This window comes from Diabrotica virgifera, chromosome 6, assembly GCF_917563875.1.
Source record: "Diabrotica virgifera virgifera chromosome 6, PGI_DIABVI_V3a".
Taxonomy (NCBI): Eukaryota; Metazoa; Arthropoda; class Insecta; order Coleoptera; family Chrysomelidae; genus Diabrotica; species Diabrotica virgifera.
This window is the reverse complement of record NC_065448.1, coordinates 118,982,851-119,002,481: the sequence shown is the minus strand read 5'-3', so window position 1 is coordinate 119,002,481 and position 19,631 is coordinate 118,982,851. Positions and strand designations below refer to the sequence as shown.

Here is a 19,631-nt window from a genome sequence, read left to right as displayed (position 1 = left end):
CGGTTTTATAACTTTCTTTGATGTTTACCGCCATCTGTTGTATAACATAAAACATGCTATATAACCAGAAAAATGTTATACAACACTGTGTTTTAAAACTTGTTTATTTAAAATTTTGTAACAAGTTACAAAACTTTGTTATTTAACATGTTTTGTTACATAGTCTGGACCCGGCTTAACGGTAACTTCTTATAGGTAATACACTACAATTTCTGAATATTTTTTCTGAAATCTATCGAATGGTACCAAACACGACCCCACGGAGGTGGGGGGGGGGTTACTTTAAAATCTTAAATAGGAACTCCTTTTTTTTATTTCAGATTTGGATTCTTTGCGTAAAAATAAGCAACTTTTATTCGAAACGTTTTTTCTAATTACGGATAGGTGGCGCTATAATCGGAGAAAACGGGTGTTGGAAATGGAAAATTAAATTAAAATATGGAAAGTCCCCGCTAAAATGGAAAATTTTACTTAACTTTTTTGGTTTTAGAACCTAATAATCACAACCCAATAGGTCCCCAAAGCGCTCGAGTGACTGCACATTTAGCATACTTTGCTCCCCTACTATATAGGGTCATTTCGCTTGTTCGCGTCCATCGCCCAATTCGCGTCCATTTTACGGCTCTTCTTTTGAAAATTCTCGAAAATAAGTATACTAACGCGCTAATAAAACGAAAAGTTATTACCGCTAATACCTCAATATATAAGACACATGCACACATAGACAAAACTTTCATACGCCCAACCAATCCTGTTTAAAATAATTTTTAGTTTTGTCTTGTCAAAAAGAAAGTGCGGACGTGCCTAATATTGAGAAAAAAATAGTGTGCAGCAGCACGGTTAACGGTAAGTATTTTATTTTTTTATGTGAATTTTACGATAAATAGCTGTTTTTAGACTTTAATAATTAAAAAAGGAGTAATATTAATTATGAATTTGCTTATATTTTTTATAGTTAACAGTTAAAATAAGGTGGACGCGAATTAGTACACCGAATTTCTAAAATTTACACTTTGCGTCCGCAATGGACGCAAACTATACCTACAAGGGATAACAAGAGAACAAATTGCGTCCTTTTTTCAACATACGACTAAATTCTTTGGAAATTTAAAATGTATTATAATATAGTTGATTGAAATGAATGATTTGAATGAAGTAAGTAATTTTTTTGATTCCAAATGTTCTGTTTAAGATCAGTTCTTCAGAGACAAGAAAAAATAAGGAAAAGAGAACATACATAGAAGAAGATTTAAAAAAAGCGTTAAATGAAATTCGAGAGAAGAAGAAATCGATAAGACAAATATGAAAAGGATATGCTATTCCCAAGACTACAATATTGGACAAAATCAGTGGGCGCAGACCAGATGGAGTAAAGAAACTGGACCGGAGCCAGCGCTAGGAGTAGATGGTGAAAAAAGGTAGCTGCATGGCTAAAAAAACAGGAATTGTTAGATACTCTTACTAAGGAACAAAAGCCAGAACCGCTTTCGACTTCTTCGACTTATCAGCATCAATTGCATCGCTACCAACCTTTTTAGAAAAGTCTCCTCGAGTTCGACCAGCTTCAGCTGTGTTGGAGAATTAACAAAAGAAAATCCCTGATCCATTTAAAAACCACCTGATGTTGCCTGAAATTTCTAACAAAGCAAGAAAAGAAAATCAAAGAACTCCAGCAGTCATATATTCTGCTGCTTGGAGAAAGTATTATGAAAATAAAGAGAAGATCAAGAACGAAAAGCAGGAAGCAATACAAAAAAGAAAGTTAGAAGGAATAGAGAAACAAGAACAGAAAAAAAACTTTAAAAGATTCTAACATGGTTCGTAAAACTGCTCCGAAACGAAAAAAGAAGATACATCCTCTTCAAGAAGTCACACAGGAAATGGTAGATATAGCATTTAAGAAAGAAAATTAACCAGTCGTGGAATGAGTAAAATGTCCTGAATGTGACGATGTACTAATTTCAGATGTAGAAGATGACGATGAGAAAAACATTGGCTGTGACAAGAAGTGTATTAGATGGTATCATCTAAAATGCACTCGATTTGTAGGATTAAGTTATTTAGAGGCCAAAGTCTTTTTAATGTGACTTGTGTCATTGATTAAAATTCTAAGGCCTTAATAATCATACCTTGTCTCATAGTTAATATGACTCAACATTTCTTGTGGTGGTAAGATTAGACAAAATTATTGTATTGTTTTGTGACTATGATATAGCCAAAAACATGATAATTTTGATTTTTAAATAACTAGGTATATATTCTTAAATAAACAAATTGTTAAAATCCAGTCTTTCTTTACATGATCTTTAAAATATTAGCTTTACATTCCTATTCTAACCTAGTGGACGCCAAATGGTCTACTAGTGGACGCAATTTGGATTTTGTGGACGCAAAGTGGGTGAAACGCTTAATTCTGAAATTTGTTTATTTAAAAGAAAAACACAAGATGTTTTGAACTAAACTAAGAGTTAACCTTAAAATAGACTATATAATGAACACATTACATAAATCTTTCATTGAAATAAGTGCTGGGACATTTCTATTTTCTTCTTCAAACTTACCAACTGCACTAAATGGACGCGAACAGGCGAAATTACCCTATGTATTATAAATAATATGCGAAGTAATTATTAACCCAAACAACCATAATTCAACTTTTATTTACTAATAAAGAACTGGACGAAAGTGTCACATCAGCTTTTATGAAACACATGAATATTTACATAAAAAGGTAAGTGATCTGCTTGAAATCGATATTCCCAAAATCATCTAAAAATTGTTTATACTTGAGTACTTTGAGACTCTTGTATGAAATGTGAATACCGAAATACGATTAGGAATCTCCATTATGTAATTTTTAAATAATACATAATTCTTAGGAAATGAAAGGTATTATACAAATGTGTTAAAAAATACTACCTACTGAAATTTTTTGATGGCAATAAATGATGAATTGGTTTATCGAATTTATTTTTAAGGTGATACAGTAGCGATCAACAGGTAGCCAAAACGCGTTCCAAGATTGAGGCTGTAATTTTGAATATTTTTTCGAGATATTTGGCACACGTATTTGTAATATAATAAAGAATGGCGGTACAGAGCCCAATTTGAAAAATATATTAATATGTGGAAATTACTCTGTAAATAAATACAATATTAAAAAAACGAGTCTGTACCGCCATTAAGAAGAACAAAAAAATACACTTTCTTCAAATAAACTTTTTTATCAGATGCCTAGATTTTGTGTCATTTTGGAACTACTAATGAAATAAAAAATTTTAGTAGTTCCAAAATGACACAAAATCTAGGCATCGGATAAAAAAGTTTATTTGAAGAAAATGTATTTTTTTGTTCTTCTTAGTGGCGGTACAGGCTCGTTTTTTTAATATTGTATTTAATTACAGAGTAATTTCCACATATTAATATATTTTTTAAATTGGGCTCTGTACCGCCATTCTTTATTATATTACGAATACGTGTGCCACATATCTCGAAAAAATATTCAAAATTACAGCCGCAATCTTGGAACGCGTTTTCGCTACCTGTTGATCGCTACTGTTTCCTCTTAAGTAAAATATGTCATTTGGATATTTTTTTAAACTCGATAGATCCTAGGGACATGTCGGTAGATCGGTAGGATCATCACTTTTGGGAGTTTTGGGAATATCCCAATTGACAACGCAATATACACCGACGCCGTCTACAACGAGCGACGAATCAGAGATGCCAGATTGGGGTACTTTCGCCCATTTTTAGGGTAATTTGAAAGCACATGGGAAAATTTTTATAGGTTGAATTGGTTGGGGAATTTTTCGGGAGGAAAATTGAGCAAACTGAATTGCAATATAAATGTATTGTTATGATCTGCTTTTTATTAATTATATATTAATTATTATTTATCTGATTAATTATTTAATTGTCGCAAATCATACATAAAAATGAATAAAAAATCTCAGGATGCCTTTTTATACTATAAAAAAAATCTAAATTATCTCACGTTATACTTATCTTCTCTCGTGGGTTCAGTATCTCTTAGTTGATCCTAATCGGGATAAAATAGGGAAAAGAAATAAAGCAAAATATTAAAATAAACATACAGAATTGTCTTTTATTTGTCAAAATCAATACTCTAAACTCTATCAAATCTAAAACCTGTGGACACAGATGTCTGAATGAAATCTTTACCACTTAAATTTATTATAGTTAAAAAAAAACAATTTATCGGTTTGTTCCCGATGACTTTGGTAAAACAAACTAAACAAAACAAATTTATGTATTCGCAAGATTAGCTATACTTCCTATTTACTTTTAGAAATATTGGAATTTTAATTCATATGCCTTTTACTCAAAATTTTAGTTTCCGAACATAAAAATATCTTTCACATAAGTTGACTGACCTTTTGCTTCACTCACTCTGATGTCTTCTCGTGACCCAAAACAGCTCTCCCTCGTTGACTATGTTAAAGGCTACTCATCAAAGCCCTCTCCGTTCTCCAGCTTCAAAACTATCAGCATACCAGCACCAATTCTCCAACAAGCCGGGCCTCTTTTGACACGTACTCGATTCAAACAAAACTCCAAAAATTCTCTGCTCTCCTTCTCACAATAATACAGAATCAAAGAGGTATTTCGTCTCAATTTGATCTGTCTCTCGTTCCACTTTTCAACACTATTCTCCACTATCAAACAGCCACTGGTATCTGCTAACTATCTATCCACTAAAACGTCGAACCGGTCCTCAGCGATGCCAAAAACATAATGACTTCCCCTTCAAACTCTCTTAATCATTCAAACTACTTTTCCCCTTCCACGTTGCCAAGAATCTGAAACATCGACTTTTCCATTCGACAAACAAAACAGTCACCCTCAAAACCATTCCGACCATCCTAATTACCTTCTGAGAACTATACAACATTTACTCGTGTTGAAACAAAGATACTAAAATTCCAAACTTTCTCCTAAAACCACTTTTCTAGAAATTGATAATTACCTCTACCCTAAACAATCTTTTTCCATTTTAAATCAAAATACATCGTTATTTTCACTTTAATTATTCACAAAAGTCTTTAATGGTTCATCGGAAAGCTCATTAAAAAAAGAAATCCACTTACATCCAAACTAAATTCTAATAAATATTTACAGATCAATATACAGGGTGTATCAAATTTATGTGCCCGCGTTATTAAAAAAAAATTAATTTAATTTTTATTTTGCCTTTGATTGATAAAATTGAAAACACAATATTATGTAACACATAACATTATATTAACATTATAACCTATCGAGTATTTGCTTCTGATTAAAAAAACCGAAAAATGGTTTTTGGAACAACCGCTTTTTTTGACCAGTTATAACCGCCAGGTTAAACCGTAAGTAAAAAACCGGTATAACCGAAAACCGGTTTTTTGTTCAACAACCGCCATCCCTACCTTGGTTGTTACAAATACAGTTCGCTGGAATAAGTTTTACCCCCCTTATTAACTTATTTATTTTTAGCACATAAGAAAAACGCTCGGATAGGTCGATTTTTAAAATAATCATAGTATATTATAGCGTAAATGTTTCGAACTTTACGCGATCCCTCTTCTTCAGGTGACAGGCACAACTTTGATTTTTTTAAATAGAAAAGTAAGTACATCATGTGACACCTCATTTAAAGGCTTTTTTCTACAACCGTGTTAAAAATGCAATTTTTAGAACTCCATACGTGCGTTAAAAATGCTACTTTAAGGCAGGGCCGGTTTTAGGGTTCTGAGCGCCCCTGGCAAAATAAAATTTGGCGCCCCTTCATATAAGAATATACAAATTTACTGCAAATATAACAAAAATAGGAAAAAATCAAAATTTTACCATAAAGAACTATGTAAAAATATATTTATTTAAAAAATAGTAGGATAGTTATTACTTACAACTTATCCAACATAGGGCATAGCATAGCGAGCACATTTTAAGTTCAAGCGACGAAGAAGCGAGGTAAAAGATAAATGCACATTATCAACAACCAGTAAAAAATGTGTATAAATAACTATTTAGATGGAAAATAAGCCACAATTAAATTGAAAAAAATAATTTTATTATCGTTTCGACGCCCAAATCGGGTGTCGTTGTCAAAATACTACTAAATTAAACAAAAATGTTGTTGCTTAGTAAAAAATTCGTCTAATAATTTATTTAATCTGACTCATTTATATCATTTAGTGTGTATAAATCTTCTACAAGACCAAAAAACATGTTGATTGTGCGCAAGATATAGCTGCATCCCCAATAACTAAATTGAGGGAGTGGCATCCACTTAGCATAAAATAACATGCGGATATTCTTTGCAAACGCGAGCTTGTACATCTTTATTTTTTCTCTTCCTTTTAGAGCCGTTGTGATATCCTTGGCCTTACAATCATCTATGCAAATTCAAATAAAATCATTCATTATTTTTTTTTATTATCTCATGAGCTTTTTATTATCTCTATGACTCGATACCTATAGAACCAAGCTATGGTTTTAGGTATCGAGTTACTAGGACAAACAATATGCTGCATACTAAAATTAAACCCGGTACTGTGGGATAAGAACATCAGTATAAAAACAAAAAGAAGAATATAATATAACACCATGACAAAAAGTATTCTGAATAATGGGTGTGAAAATTGAATAAAAAATACGAAAACCAAATGCAAAATAAGAGCAACAGAGATCGAATACCTAAGTAGAAGCTGTAGAAGGGATAGAATAAATAACATAGAGATTAAGAAAATAATGGTAATGAATTCAAGGGATAATAGACAACATAGAACAAAAGAGATTAACCTGGTACGGACATGGCAGAAGAGCAGACCAAAATCGTTGATAAACAGAATAACAGATTGGAGCCCGATAGGAAGAAGGAAGAGAGACAGACCCCGAAAATCTTTTAGAGATAAAATGGACGAAGCAATATTAGAAAAGAAACCTGCAGGACTGGAAAAACAGAAAGAACTGAAAATAACGGTCAAGTGAAATAATACAGGAAAAACTATGGAAATCCAGGGTGGTCAAGAAAAAACAGGATGTTTCTAAATAAATGCAACAAACTTTAAAGTGTAATTCTATATGAAAAAATAATGACAGTTTGCTCTATAAGCGTATGTCAGCAAATACTTCGTTTCCGAGATATGGGGTGTTGACATTTTTCTTACAAACTGACGATTTCTTTATTGTTCTAAAACCGGTTCAGATATGCCAATGAAATTTGATGTGTTTTAAGAGGTAATTATTGCGCATTTTTTGACATAAAATTAATAATTTTATATCTACTGTTGAAATGGTGTGAATTTTTTTAAAGAAAAACATAGTACGCCACTGAGATATTTCAAATAACAAATCATTTTGGAATTACTGGTTCAATTTATGATATATACAAAAATCTATTATTCCTTTTTTTCATACGTCGTTCGTGCCGTTTTTATGCAAAAAGTGAAACGTCTTAACGCGTACAAAGTATTCGAAATAAATTTCTATATATTCATATTATGAAAAAGAACTTGTCAATTCTAATTCATATAGATATACCTGGTTTGTTTTTTTTTATTTCAAATTACACACCCACGGTCACACGACAATGTTGATAAAGCAAAGTTTACAGAACAGGAAGACAAAACTATCTAACCATTGAGGCTATAATGACAAGTAGCAGTATAATAATATCACTGACTATTCATAAATTTGTTGATACTTCGTAAATCTGATCTTCGTGTATTTTAAGTATGTATGTATAACATTGTAATACCATAAAAGTGATAGGTATTACCTGACAAAAATGACCTTTAAAAGCCATAACAGTTTTTAGGTTGCATTATTTTTATTAGAGAATTTTTGTGAGCTAGAAATAGTTTTCTTATTGTTACAATTATTTAATATTAATTGTCTTAGGAGTAATCTTAGCCCAAAGATAATCTATAAAGTCCAAAAAAATAGTGAATGTAAAAAATATTATATTTTTTTTGTTTAGCTAATGCCTCGACAACTAATGGCCATTGGCATGGTAGGTACGGTAATTTTGAACAGTTAGGTACCTAGTGTCATGTGTAAGTAGTGTGGGTGTTGAGTAAGTGGCTTGTTACTTTGCAATGTCGACGTCATTGTCTTTGCAAAGAGACGCTAATTGTGTAATGATAGGCTGACGCTCCGTCCAAACATCGACACTCGGAACCGTGCGATTCTCTCAAATCGCGCAGGTGCCCCCACTAAGTTCCACCTCTCCGAACCAACGCCGCCAGAGGGATATTTAAGAGCATCGTAAGCGACGATCCGGCAGTCCTGAACGACCGTTCTGGGCTCCATAACCAGCCAAGCGAAGTGAGCGAGGCCGGCCAACCTGAATCGCGACGTGCACCGTTCGTGAGGTGATTCGTAAACTCAGGCAGGCCAACTCGAGACGAGACGCACGGTGTACCGAAGTGAGGTAATGTGCGACTCGTAATTCAACGGAGGCAAGCGTATTGAGCGAGCCCCGATAGATATAATATATTTGAATACCTCTGTTAATTTTGGTTCTTCTGTTACAGACGCCCATCCGGAGGAAGACTTCGCTGGAACGGGATAAAATATCAAATTATTATTTTGCGTTATATTGTTATAATTTAGAGTTAATAAATTTGCTTTGTTTTCAACCTGTGTTTTACTGAGTCTGTCGTCCTGAAAGAACTACCCGTTACAATTGTATCCGAACGTTTGCGGTCCCTCCGGTGAGAACCGATCCCACGAGGACAGAAACTATATTCATTTATTAATTTATAATAAATGAAAAATTTCCGACCCTGGTGAGATTCGAACCCACAACCTTTCGGATTTTTTCGATCCAAAGGCAGGCGCTCTTACCACTGAGCCACGGAGGGGGGTAAATATTATATTTATATATCAGCGTCTCTCAAAATTTGGCGCCCCCAAATTCTGGCGCCCCGGGCGGTCGCCCGGCTCGCCCGCCCCTTTATCCGGCGCTGCTTTAAGGCACTAGTGCTGTAAAATTTTTATGGCACTGCAATTCGTATTGATCGTATAGGCAATTTTGATGTAATGTCAAAAAAATATAAAAATGGAATGTCAGTCAAGTTCAAGTAAAAGTTTTTGTAGATATTGTCCTGTAATTACGTTTGTAGAAAAAATATTGCATGATATGCGTGTTAAAAAGTGCATTTTTAACGCACTCATGTGAATTGCAGAACTCGCTGTCGCTCATTCTGCAAACTTTCACATGCGTGCCTTAAACGTGTACTTTTAACACTTATATCATAAATAACTATTGAAATACTGATTACAAAAATTTATAGTATTTTAAGCCTTTCTGAGAGCATATGCGCAAAAATTTCGCTCGAATTATTTTTAAATGCGTTCATTTTTTTCGAATACTGAGAAAACCTTAAGTATTTTTAAAAAATTTAAACGCAGAAAGAAATATTACTGTATTATCCATGGTCGAAAGTCCTTGAGAACTTCTATAATATTTATTTTAATAAGTCACAGGGGTGAAAAGAAATAGTCTGATTTTTAATTTTAAATATATATTACAAAAGAAACTTTTTGTTCATTATAAGGGACTTTCTGCCCTCGGGAATAATGTAGTCTTCTATTTTGCGTTTAAATATTTTAAAAATACCTATTAGTTATCTCAGGATTCGAAAAAAAATAAATGCGTTTAAAAAGAACTCGACCGAAATTTTGCGCCTACGCTCTCAAAAAGGATTAAAGTATTAAACATTTTTGTACTGTTTGAATTTATGCGACGATTGACGATCCACTGTTTTAAAGATTGGTTGAACAGATGTTGCCAGTTGTATGGTCCTCACTATGTGTATCGTAAGTTATTCAACAGGGCATAGAATATACATGGTTAGAAAATATACGCCAAAGTCAGCGCCTCTATGCGGAAAATCTCTGAACTAAAAATTGATGTGGACCATACAAAGTGAGGTCCCACTTTTTTTTGTAAAAAAACAGTGTTTGCTATCAGTACATGTCTACGAAAAAGTCTTACATTGATTGACTAAGTGAGGTCCGTATACTGGACCTCACTTTGTACAGGACCTCACTTCAACCGCAGTTTCTTTTGATATGTGGCTCACTTCATACGCTGGGAGTAAATATATATATATATATATATATATATGCTCCTGTTTAGCTATATCATACTGATGACGACTAATAAGTCAGAAACACGTGTCTATGGTTGCATTCCATCTTGTACATATTTTGTTTTTATATATATATATATATATATATATATATAAAATAGATGAAATAGAGAATGTGGAAAAATCCCCTTACGAATATATATATATATATATATATATATATATATATATATATATATATATATATATATATATATATATATATATATATATATATATATAAAACAAGGTTGAAATATTGGGGTAGCAGAAATATTGAAATAAATATATATACCTGTTATATATATATATATATATATATATATATATATATATATATATATATATATATATATATATATAAAGTAATTAGGTAATATTGACTGATACTATGTAGATTATAGTTTTGTTTTGGGGTTGCAGTCATTTATTTTTTAGGGGCAGGATAAGTAAAACTCTGTGTTATTACCTAGCTTTCGCAAAATATATTTGCTTCTTCAGGGTAAGCTGAAATGAGTATATTATAAATACAATGAAATTAAGTTAAAATACATTGTATAAAAAATAACAAAAAAGACTTACAACTTGAGGTTATTCCTAAACATTTTCACAAAACATAGTATATATAAAATTCTTATTCTAATGTTATCTAAATAGCAATGTTTTAATTTTCAAAAATTCGATTTAATAATTTAGTTTTTAATTTTGATTAATGCCAGAAAGACACTCGAATAATGTCAAAAAGACACAAAAATCTGTTTATTTTATTTTAAGTTGAAAAGTTAGTATTAGATTATTTAATTAGTAATCAAAATATCAGAAACTACTACATATTTTAAATTATAGAGGATATAACTAGATATTTATATGCAGTAGTAGTTTATTTTATTTTAAGTTGAAAAGTTAGTATTAGATTATTTAGTGCGTAATCAAAAACTATAACATATTTTAAATTATAGAGGATATAACATATATTTAGTTTGCCAATTATTGTTTTGTTAATAAATTAAAGTGTTGCCAAATTTGAAAATTTAATTTATAAAATTTAGTCGAGGAATTTAATGTTCTTGATTTAAAACATCATTTATCATAAGATAAAATATAATAATAGATGTTGCTTAGTTTATTTATATTTTTATACATATAATATATATATATATATATATATATATATATATATATATATATATATATATATATATATATATATAAAGTAGTAACTCTTGAGGATGCAGTCAGTCTATTTATTGGCCCACAAGACAAAGAAAACTCTTTGACTTACTGTCAAGCTTTCGAATTGCTTTAATTCTTTTTCAAGACATCTACAAAAATTTCAAAATATAAAAATGATGTACTTACAATTTATTTTTCTAACTTACTAGTCGTGAGATTAAAAGATAAAGTTGTAACTTTACAAAAAAGGACAATCACACACATATTAAAATATTTAAAGCAATCTAAAACATTATGTTGTTTCCATGGTTCGTTGTTCAACATTATATGAATTGTTTACCATTTCTTTAGGAGGAAAGCAAAACCAGTAACAATAGTTGTTTTTATTATAGTTGTTAATTTGATGAAAATAAATTAGTCCAGTCAATTTGTTTTCAGCCTATTATGAATTTTTAATGATGGAATGTACGATACAAAATCAGATTATGATGTTGTGCCAAATGTTTGTTGATATGCTAATATATAGCAATAAATGTTACTCAATTTGTCTATATCTGACTTTCTGTTTATGCATTTTTTATTTTTCTGGATGTGTGTCATTTCTACAAATAATCTCTTCTGCTCATTTTTCACCCTCTCTAAAATTGACGCCTGTGAAAAATTAAATGAATGATTCAGATTAATTGAGTGGTCGGCTAATGCACAAGCTTGTGATTTGTTTGTGTTAATATCACTTCTGTGCGAAATGATTCTGCTGTGTAATGTACGAGAAGTTTCTCCTATATATACCTTATCGCAGTCTGAGCAAGGTATTTGATACACTACTTTTGAACTCTCCTTAGTTGTTAGTGGATCTTTAGTTTTGGTGTATAAATGTGCTATAGTTTTGACGTTTCTAGTAGCAATTTTTATGTTTTCGAATCCTTTAAATAATTTAAGAAGTTTTGGTGTTAAGATAGGAATATAAGGTAAAGATCCAAATATTTGTGGTGTTGTTGGTACTAAGGTGTCAACTGTTGGACTATTGTTCATTACTTGGCTTGCCGTTTTCACTGTGGGTTGTTTTTTATTGTTGGGATTTTCAGTCAATGTGATGGAAACTGGAGAGGTTGCAGTACTAAAAATTAATTTATTAAGTAGTCCTACCGGATAAGAGTTTTCCATTAGTATTCTTTTTAGTCTCTTCAAACTCTCTTCTCTATATGTTGGATGAGATATTTTTGTTACTATACTTTTTAGTCCCAAAATTAGGTTTATTTTCATTCGTGTAGGATGTTCCGAATAGTAATTTATGAATCTATTGCTAGAAATCGGTTTTCGATACCATTCTGTTCTGAGACTATTATCTTGAGTGCGATGGACTAACATATCCAGAAAAGGAAGACTGTTATTTTGTTCTCTTTCTGCAGTAAACTGTAATTGGCTACATTGGTTGTTGAAAATATTTAAAACCTCATTAATTTTGTCATTAGGTAATGCTAGGATCAAATCATCTACAAATCGTTTGACAAATGGAATATGAAAAGGTATTATTTTTAAACATTCTTCAATGAGATCATCCAGAGCATAATTGCAGATGATTGGCGATAATGAGCTTCCCATGGGAGTGCCTGATATTTGTTTATAATAACTGTTATTAAATTTACAAATGTTTGTATCAAAAATAAAATATAATATTTCTTTTAATGTGTTTAAATTCAATTTACAATGTGATTGGATCTCACTCCAGTGTATTTCTATCCTGTTTAGAATTAAATAAGACGGAATATTGGTATATAGAGATACTACATCAAAACTTACTAAAATGTAATTTTCTGGGATTTTTTTATCGTTTATGAAATTACTAAAAACAAAAGAATCTTTAATTACTATGTCATTGTTGAAATTGTATGCATTTGTTAAAATTGTTGTAATAAAATTTGCCAATTTATTGTTGGGAGAATCTATTGAAGAGATTATTGGTCTCATTGAGAGAGTGGGTTTGTGTACTTTCGGCAATGCATAGAATCGTGGAGCTACTGAATTGTAAATTTTCAATGATTTTGATTCACTAGCAGAGATGTTGCCATTATTTGCTAATTTAGATACAAGTTTGTTTGATTTTTGTTGCAATGTGCATGTCGGATCATTTGTGAGTTGCTTATAATATTTGACATCGTTTAGCAATGATTGACTTTTATTTATATACTCGTCCTTGTACATTGCAACAGTTATGTTACCTTTATCACTGCGGAGAATGTATAATTCTGGATTCTTAATTAAAAATCTTTTTGCTTCACAGAATAAGTCATTAAAGAAATGATTACTATTATTATAATGACTTATTCTGTGAGGCAAAAAGATTTTTAATTAAGAATCCAGAATTATACATTCTCCGCAGTGATAAAGGTAACATAACTGTTGCAATGTAAAAGGACGAGTATATAAATAAAAGTCAATCATTGCTAAACGATGTCAAATATTATAAGCAACTCACAAATGATCCGACATGCACATTGCAACAAAAATCAAACAAACTTGTATCTAAATTAGCAAATAATGGCAACATCTCTGCTAGTGAATCAAAATCATTGAAAATTTACAATTCAGTAGCTCCACGATTCTATGCATTGCCGAAAGTACACAAACCCACTCTCTCAATGAGACCAATAATCTCTTCAATAGATTCTCCCAACAATAAATTGGCAAATTTTATTACAACAATTTTAACAAATGCATACAATTTCAACAATGACATAGTAATTAAAGATTCTTTTGTTTTTAGTAATTTCATAAACGATAAAAAAATCCCAGAAAATTACATTTTAGTAAGTTTTGATGTAGTATCTCTATATACCAATATTCCGTCTTATTTAATTCTAAACAGCATAGAAAAACACTGGAGTGAGATCCAATCACATTGTAAATTGAATTTAAACACATTAAAAGAAATATTATATTTTATTTTTGATACAAACATTTGTAAATTTAATAACAGTTATTATAAACAAATATCAGGCACTCCCATGGGAAGCTCATTATCGCCAATCATCTGCAATTATGCTCTGGATGATCTCATTGAAGAATGTTTAAAAATAATACCTTTTCATATTCCATTTGTCAAACGATTTGTAGATGATTTGATCCTAGCATTACCTAATGACAAAATTAATGAGGTTTTAAATATTTTCAACAACCAATGTAGCCAATTACAGTTTACTGCAGAAAGAGAACAAAATAACAGTCTTCCTTTTCTGGATATGTTAGTCCATCGCACTCAAGATAATAGTCTCAGAACAGAATGGTATCGAAAACCGATTTCTAGCAATAGATTCATAAATTACTATTCGGAACATCCTACACGAATGAAAATAAACCTAATTTTGGGACTAAAAAGTAGAGTAACAAAAATATCTCATCCAACATATAGAGAAGAGAGTTTGAAGAGACTAAAAAGAATACTAATGGAAAACTCTTATCCGGTAGGACTACTTAATAAATTAATTTTTAGTACTGCAACCTCTCCAGTTTCCATCACATTGACTGAAAATCCCAACAATAAAAAACAACCCACAGTGAAAACGGCAAGCCAAGTAATGAACAATAGTCCAACAGTTGACACCTTAGTACCAACAACACCACAAATATTTGGATCTTTACCTTATATTCCTATCTTAACACCAAAACTTATTAAATTATTTAAAGTATTCGAAAACATAAAAATTGCTACTAGAAACGTCAAAACTATAGCACATTTATACACCAAAACTAAAGATCCACTAACAACTAAGGAGAGTTCAAAAGTAGTGTATCAAATACCTTGCTCAGACTGCGATAAGGTATATATAGGAGAAACTTCTCGTACATTACACAGCAGAATCATTTCGCACAGAAGTGATATTAACACAAACAAATCACAAGCTTGTGCATTAGCCGACCACTCAATTAATCTGAATCATTCATTTAATTTTTCACAGGCGTCAATTTTATAGAGGGTGAAAAATGAGCAGAAGAGATTATTTGTAGAAATGACACACATCCAGAAAAATAAAAAATGCATAAACAGAAAGTCAGATATAGACAAATTGAGTAACATTTATTGCTATATATTAGCATATCAACAAACATTTGGCACAACATCATAATCTGATTTTGTATCGTACATTCCATCATTAAAAATTCATAATAGGCTGAAAACAAATTGACTGGACTAATTTATTTTCATCAAATTAACAACTATAATAAAAACAACTATTGTTACTGGTTTTGCTTTCCTCCTAAAGAAATGGTAAACAATTCATATAATGTTGAACAACGAACCATGGAAACAACATAATGTTTTAGATTGCTTTAAATATTTTAATATGTGTGTGATTGTCCTTTTTTGTAAAGTTACAACTTTATCTTTTAATCTCAAGACTAGTAAGTTAGAAAAATAAATTGTAAGTACATCATTTTTATATTTTGAAATTTTTGTAGATGTCTTGAAAAAGAATTAAAGCAATTCGAAAGCTTGACAGTAAGTCAAAGAGTTTTCTTTGTCTTGTGGGCCAATAAATAGACTGACTGCATCCTCAAGAGTTACTACTTTATATTTATATATACAGTCAAGAATACCACCATCTTATATCTATATATATATATATATATATATATATATATATATATATATATATATATATATATATATATATATATATATATATAATTTCACAAATTTTTTGGGTATTGAAGTCAAATTGGGGCTTTAAAGTATACTATTGTCTAATATTCGAGCTTTCGGAAATGTTTATTTCCTTTTTCAAGAATGTCTACAATGCAATAAGATAAAAAAAAATATTAGAATATTTATCAAAGAACAAATAGTAATGAGTAACTTACCAGAATTTAGATTATAAAAAAATGTTGGTTACTATACATAAGATTAAAAATATCAATGGTAAATATATTTAAAAAGGAAATAAACATTTCCGAAAGTTCGAATATTAGACAATAGTATACTTTAAAGCCCCAATTTGACTTCAATACCCAAAAAATTTGTGAAATTCGTATTTCCAATCAAGTCAATCAAAATACTACTTGTATATATATATATATATATATATATATATATATATATATATATATATATATAAAACCCTACACTTACGAGTGCTCCTTTGTTATATATATATATATATATATATATATATATATATATATATATATATATATATATATATATATATATATATATATATACATCCTACTATCAATTTGGCATCGATACATTATGCATTTACCATCGATTTGGCATCGTCTTGCAAAGTGGCATCTGTATATCGATGCCACTTTACACTACCTTAATAACTTTATTCCTGTACTTGCTACCAGAAGTCTAATCAGCTCGGTAGTTAGAGATTTGATTCCTTGATGTTACTTTAATATATCAGCTTTCCTTGTTTACCTCTTACTAAGTTATATAAGTTTATTCCATAAAATGTTTGAGTCCAAAATGATCGTACAGTGAAAATATTATATACATTTAGTTCAGTGTTTTACCGTTTTGTCGCTGCCGTTATATACATGAAAACGTATATCCCACTTTCATTATCAATCATTTTGGCATCAGAAATTTGGCATCACTGTTGAATACAATATTATTCACAACGAAAAATAGACAATTTGAGAATGTATATATTATTTTCATAAAGAAATCAGTCTGGCATCATGTTTTATTGTTTTCACCCAATTTTGAAAAAATGTGAAAACTTTGTATTATCCACGTCCGTCTGTCCGTCTGTCTGTAACCACAACTCCTCCGTCAATATACCAGCTAGAATGACAAATGAGGTATCAAATGAAAGCTGATAATCCAAGGATGGTACTAAAGGTGAGATATTTGACCTTGGCGGTCTGTCCGTCGGTCTTTACGACCGCGAATATAACTCCTCCATCATTATACCAGGTAGAATGACAAATGAGGTGTCAAATGAAAGCATATAATCCAAGGATGGTACTAACGGTGAGATATTTGACCTAGGCTGTCTTTCCGTCGGTCCCTCCGACCGCAAATATAACTCCTCCGTCATTATACCAGGTAGAATGACAAATGAGGTGTCAAAAGAAAGCTTATAATACAAGGAGGGTACTAAAGGTGAGATATTTGACTTAGGCGGTCTGTGACTCGGTCCCTCCGACCGCGAATATAACTTATCCGTCATTATACCAGGTAGAATGACAAATGAGGTGTCAAATGAAAGCTGATAATCCTAGGATGGTACTAAAGGTGAGATATTTGACCGAGGCTGTCTTTCCGTCGGTCCCTCCGACCGCGAATATAACTCCTCCGTCATTATACCAGGTAGAATGACAAATGAGGTGTCAAAAGAAAGCTTATAATACAAGGATGGTACTAAAGGTGAGATATTTAACTTAGGCGATCTGTGCGCCGGTCCCTCCGACCGCCAATATAACTCCTCCATCATTATACCAGGTAGAATGACAAATGAGGTGTCAAATGAAAGCTTATATTCCAAGGATGGTAATAAAGGTGAGATATTTGACCTAGGCTGTCTTTCCGACGGTCCGTACGACCGGGAATATAACTCCTCCGTCATTATACCATGTAGAATGAGAAATGAGGTGTCAAATGAAGGCTGATATTCCAAGGATGGTACTAAAGGTGAGATATTTGACCTACATGGTCTGTCCGTCGGTCCGTCCGACCGCGAGTATAACTCCTCAATCATTATACCAGGTAGAATGATAAATGAGGTGTCAAATGAAAGCTTATAATCCAAGGATGGTACTAAAGGTGAGATATTTGGCCTAGGCAATCTTTCTGTCGGTCCGTACGACCGCGAATATAACTTCTCCGTCATTATACCAGGTAGAATGACAAATGAGGTGTCAAATGAAAGCTTATATTCCAAGGATGGTACTAAAGGTGAGATATTTGACCCAGGCTGTCTTTCCGTCGGTCCGTACGACCGCGCATATAACCCCTCCGTCGTTATACCAGGTAGAATGACAAATGAGGTGTCAAATGAAAGCTGATAATCCAATGATAGTACTACAGGTGAGCGATTTGACCTAGGCTGTCTTTCCGCCGGTCCGTACGACCGCGACTATAACTTCTGCGTCTTTATACCAAGTAGAATGACAAATGAGGTGTCAAATGAAAGCTGATAATCCAATGATGGTACTACAGGTGAGCGGTTTGACCTAAGCTGTCTTTCCGCCGGTCCGTACGACCGCGACTATAACTTCTGCGTCTTTATACCAGGTAGAATGACAAATGAGGTGTCAAATGAAAGCTGATAATCCTAGGATGGTACTAAAGGTGAGATATTTGACCTAGGCTGTCTTTCCGTCGGTCCCTCCGACCGCGAATATAACTCCTCCGTCATTATACCAGGTAGAATGACAAATGAGGTGTCAAAAGAAAGCTTATAATACAAGGATGGTACTAAAGGTGAGATATTTAACTTAGGCGATCTGTGCGCCGGTCCCTCCGACCGCCAATATAACTCCTCCATCATTATACCAGGTAGAATGACAAATCAGGTGTCAAATGAAAGCTTATATTCCAAGGATGGTAATAAAGATGAGATATTTGACCTAGGCTGTCTTTCCGACGGTCCGTACGACCGGGAATATAACTCCTCCGTCATTATACCATGTAGAATGAGAAATGAGGTGTCAAATGAAGGCTGATATTCCAAGGATGGTACTAAAGGTGAGATATTTGACCTACATGGTCTGTCCGTCGGTCCGTCCGACCGCGAGTATAACTCCTCAATCATTATACCAGGTAGAATGATAAATGAGGTGTCAAATGAAAGCTTATAATCCAAGGATGGTACTAAAGGTGAGATATTTGGCCTAGGCAATCTTTCTGTCGGTCCGTACGACCGCGAATATAACTTCTCCGTCATTATACCAGGTAGAATGACAAATGAGGTGTCAAATGAAAGCTTATATTCCAAGGATGGTACTAAAGGTGAGATATTTGACCCAGGCTGTCTTTCCGTCGGTCCGTACGACCGCGCATATAACCCCTCCGTCGTTATACCAGGTAGAATGACAAATGAGGTGTCAAATGAAAGCTGATAATCCAATGATAGTACTACAGGTGAGCGATTTGACCTAGGCTGTCTTTCCGCCGGTCCGTACGACCGCGGCTATAACTTCTGCGTCTTTATACCAAGTAGAATGACAAATGAGGTGTCAAATGAAAGCTGATAATCCAATGATGGTACTACAGGTGAGCGGTTTGACCTAAGCTGTCTTTCCGCCGGTCCGTACGACCGCGACTATAACTTCTGCGTCTTTATACCAAGTAGAATGATAAAT

General features: G+C 32.3%; 1 protein-coding gene across 1 annotated transcript; it reads right to left on the bottom strand.

Annotated features, from left to right (window-relative positions):
* Positions 1-11,364: 11,364 nt before the first annotated feature.
* LOC126887027 (uncharacterized) lies at positions 11,365-12,734 on the bottom strand. Its single transcript, XM_050654328.1, has 2 exons — positions 11,522-12,734; positions 11,365-11,464 (listed from the first exon to the last, which is right to left on the bottom strand). The coding sequence occupies exon 1, from the start codon at positions 12,681-12,683 to the stop codon at positions 11,799-11,801; it is 885 nt and encodes a 294-aa protein (XP_050510285.1). The 5' UTR covers positions 12,684-12,734; the 3' UTR covers positions 11,365-11,464; positions 11,522-11,798.
* Between the last annotated feature and the right edge of the window lie 6,897 nt (positions 12,735-19,631).

Excerpts from the sequence above, each read along its gene's own strand:
- LOC126887027 (XM_050654328.1), bottom strand. The coding sequence starts at position 12,683 with ATGTTAGTCCATCGCACTCAAGATAATAGTCTCAGAACAGAATGGTAT.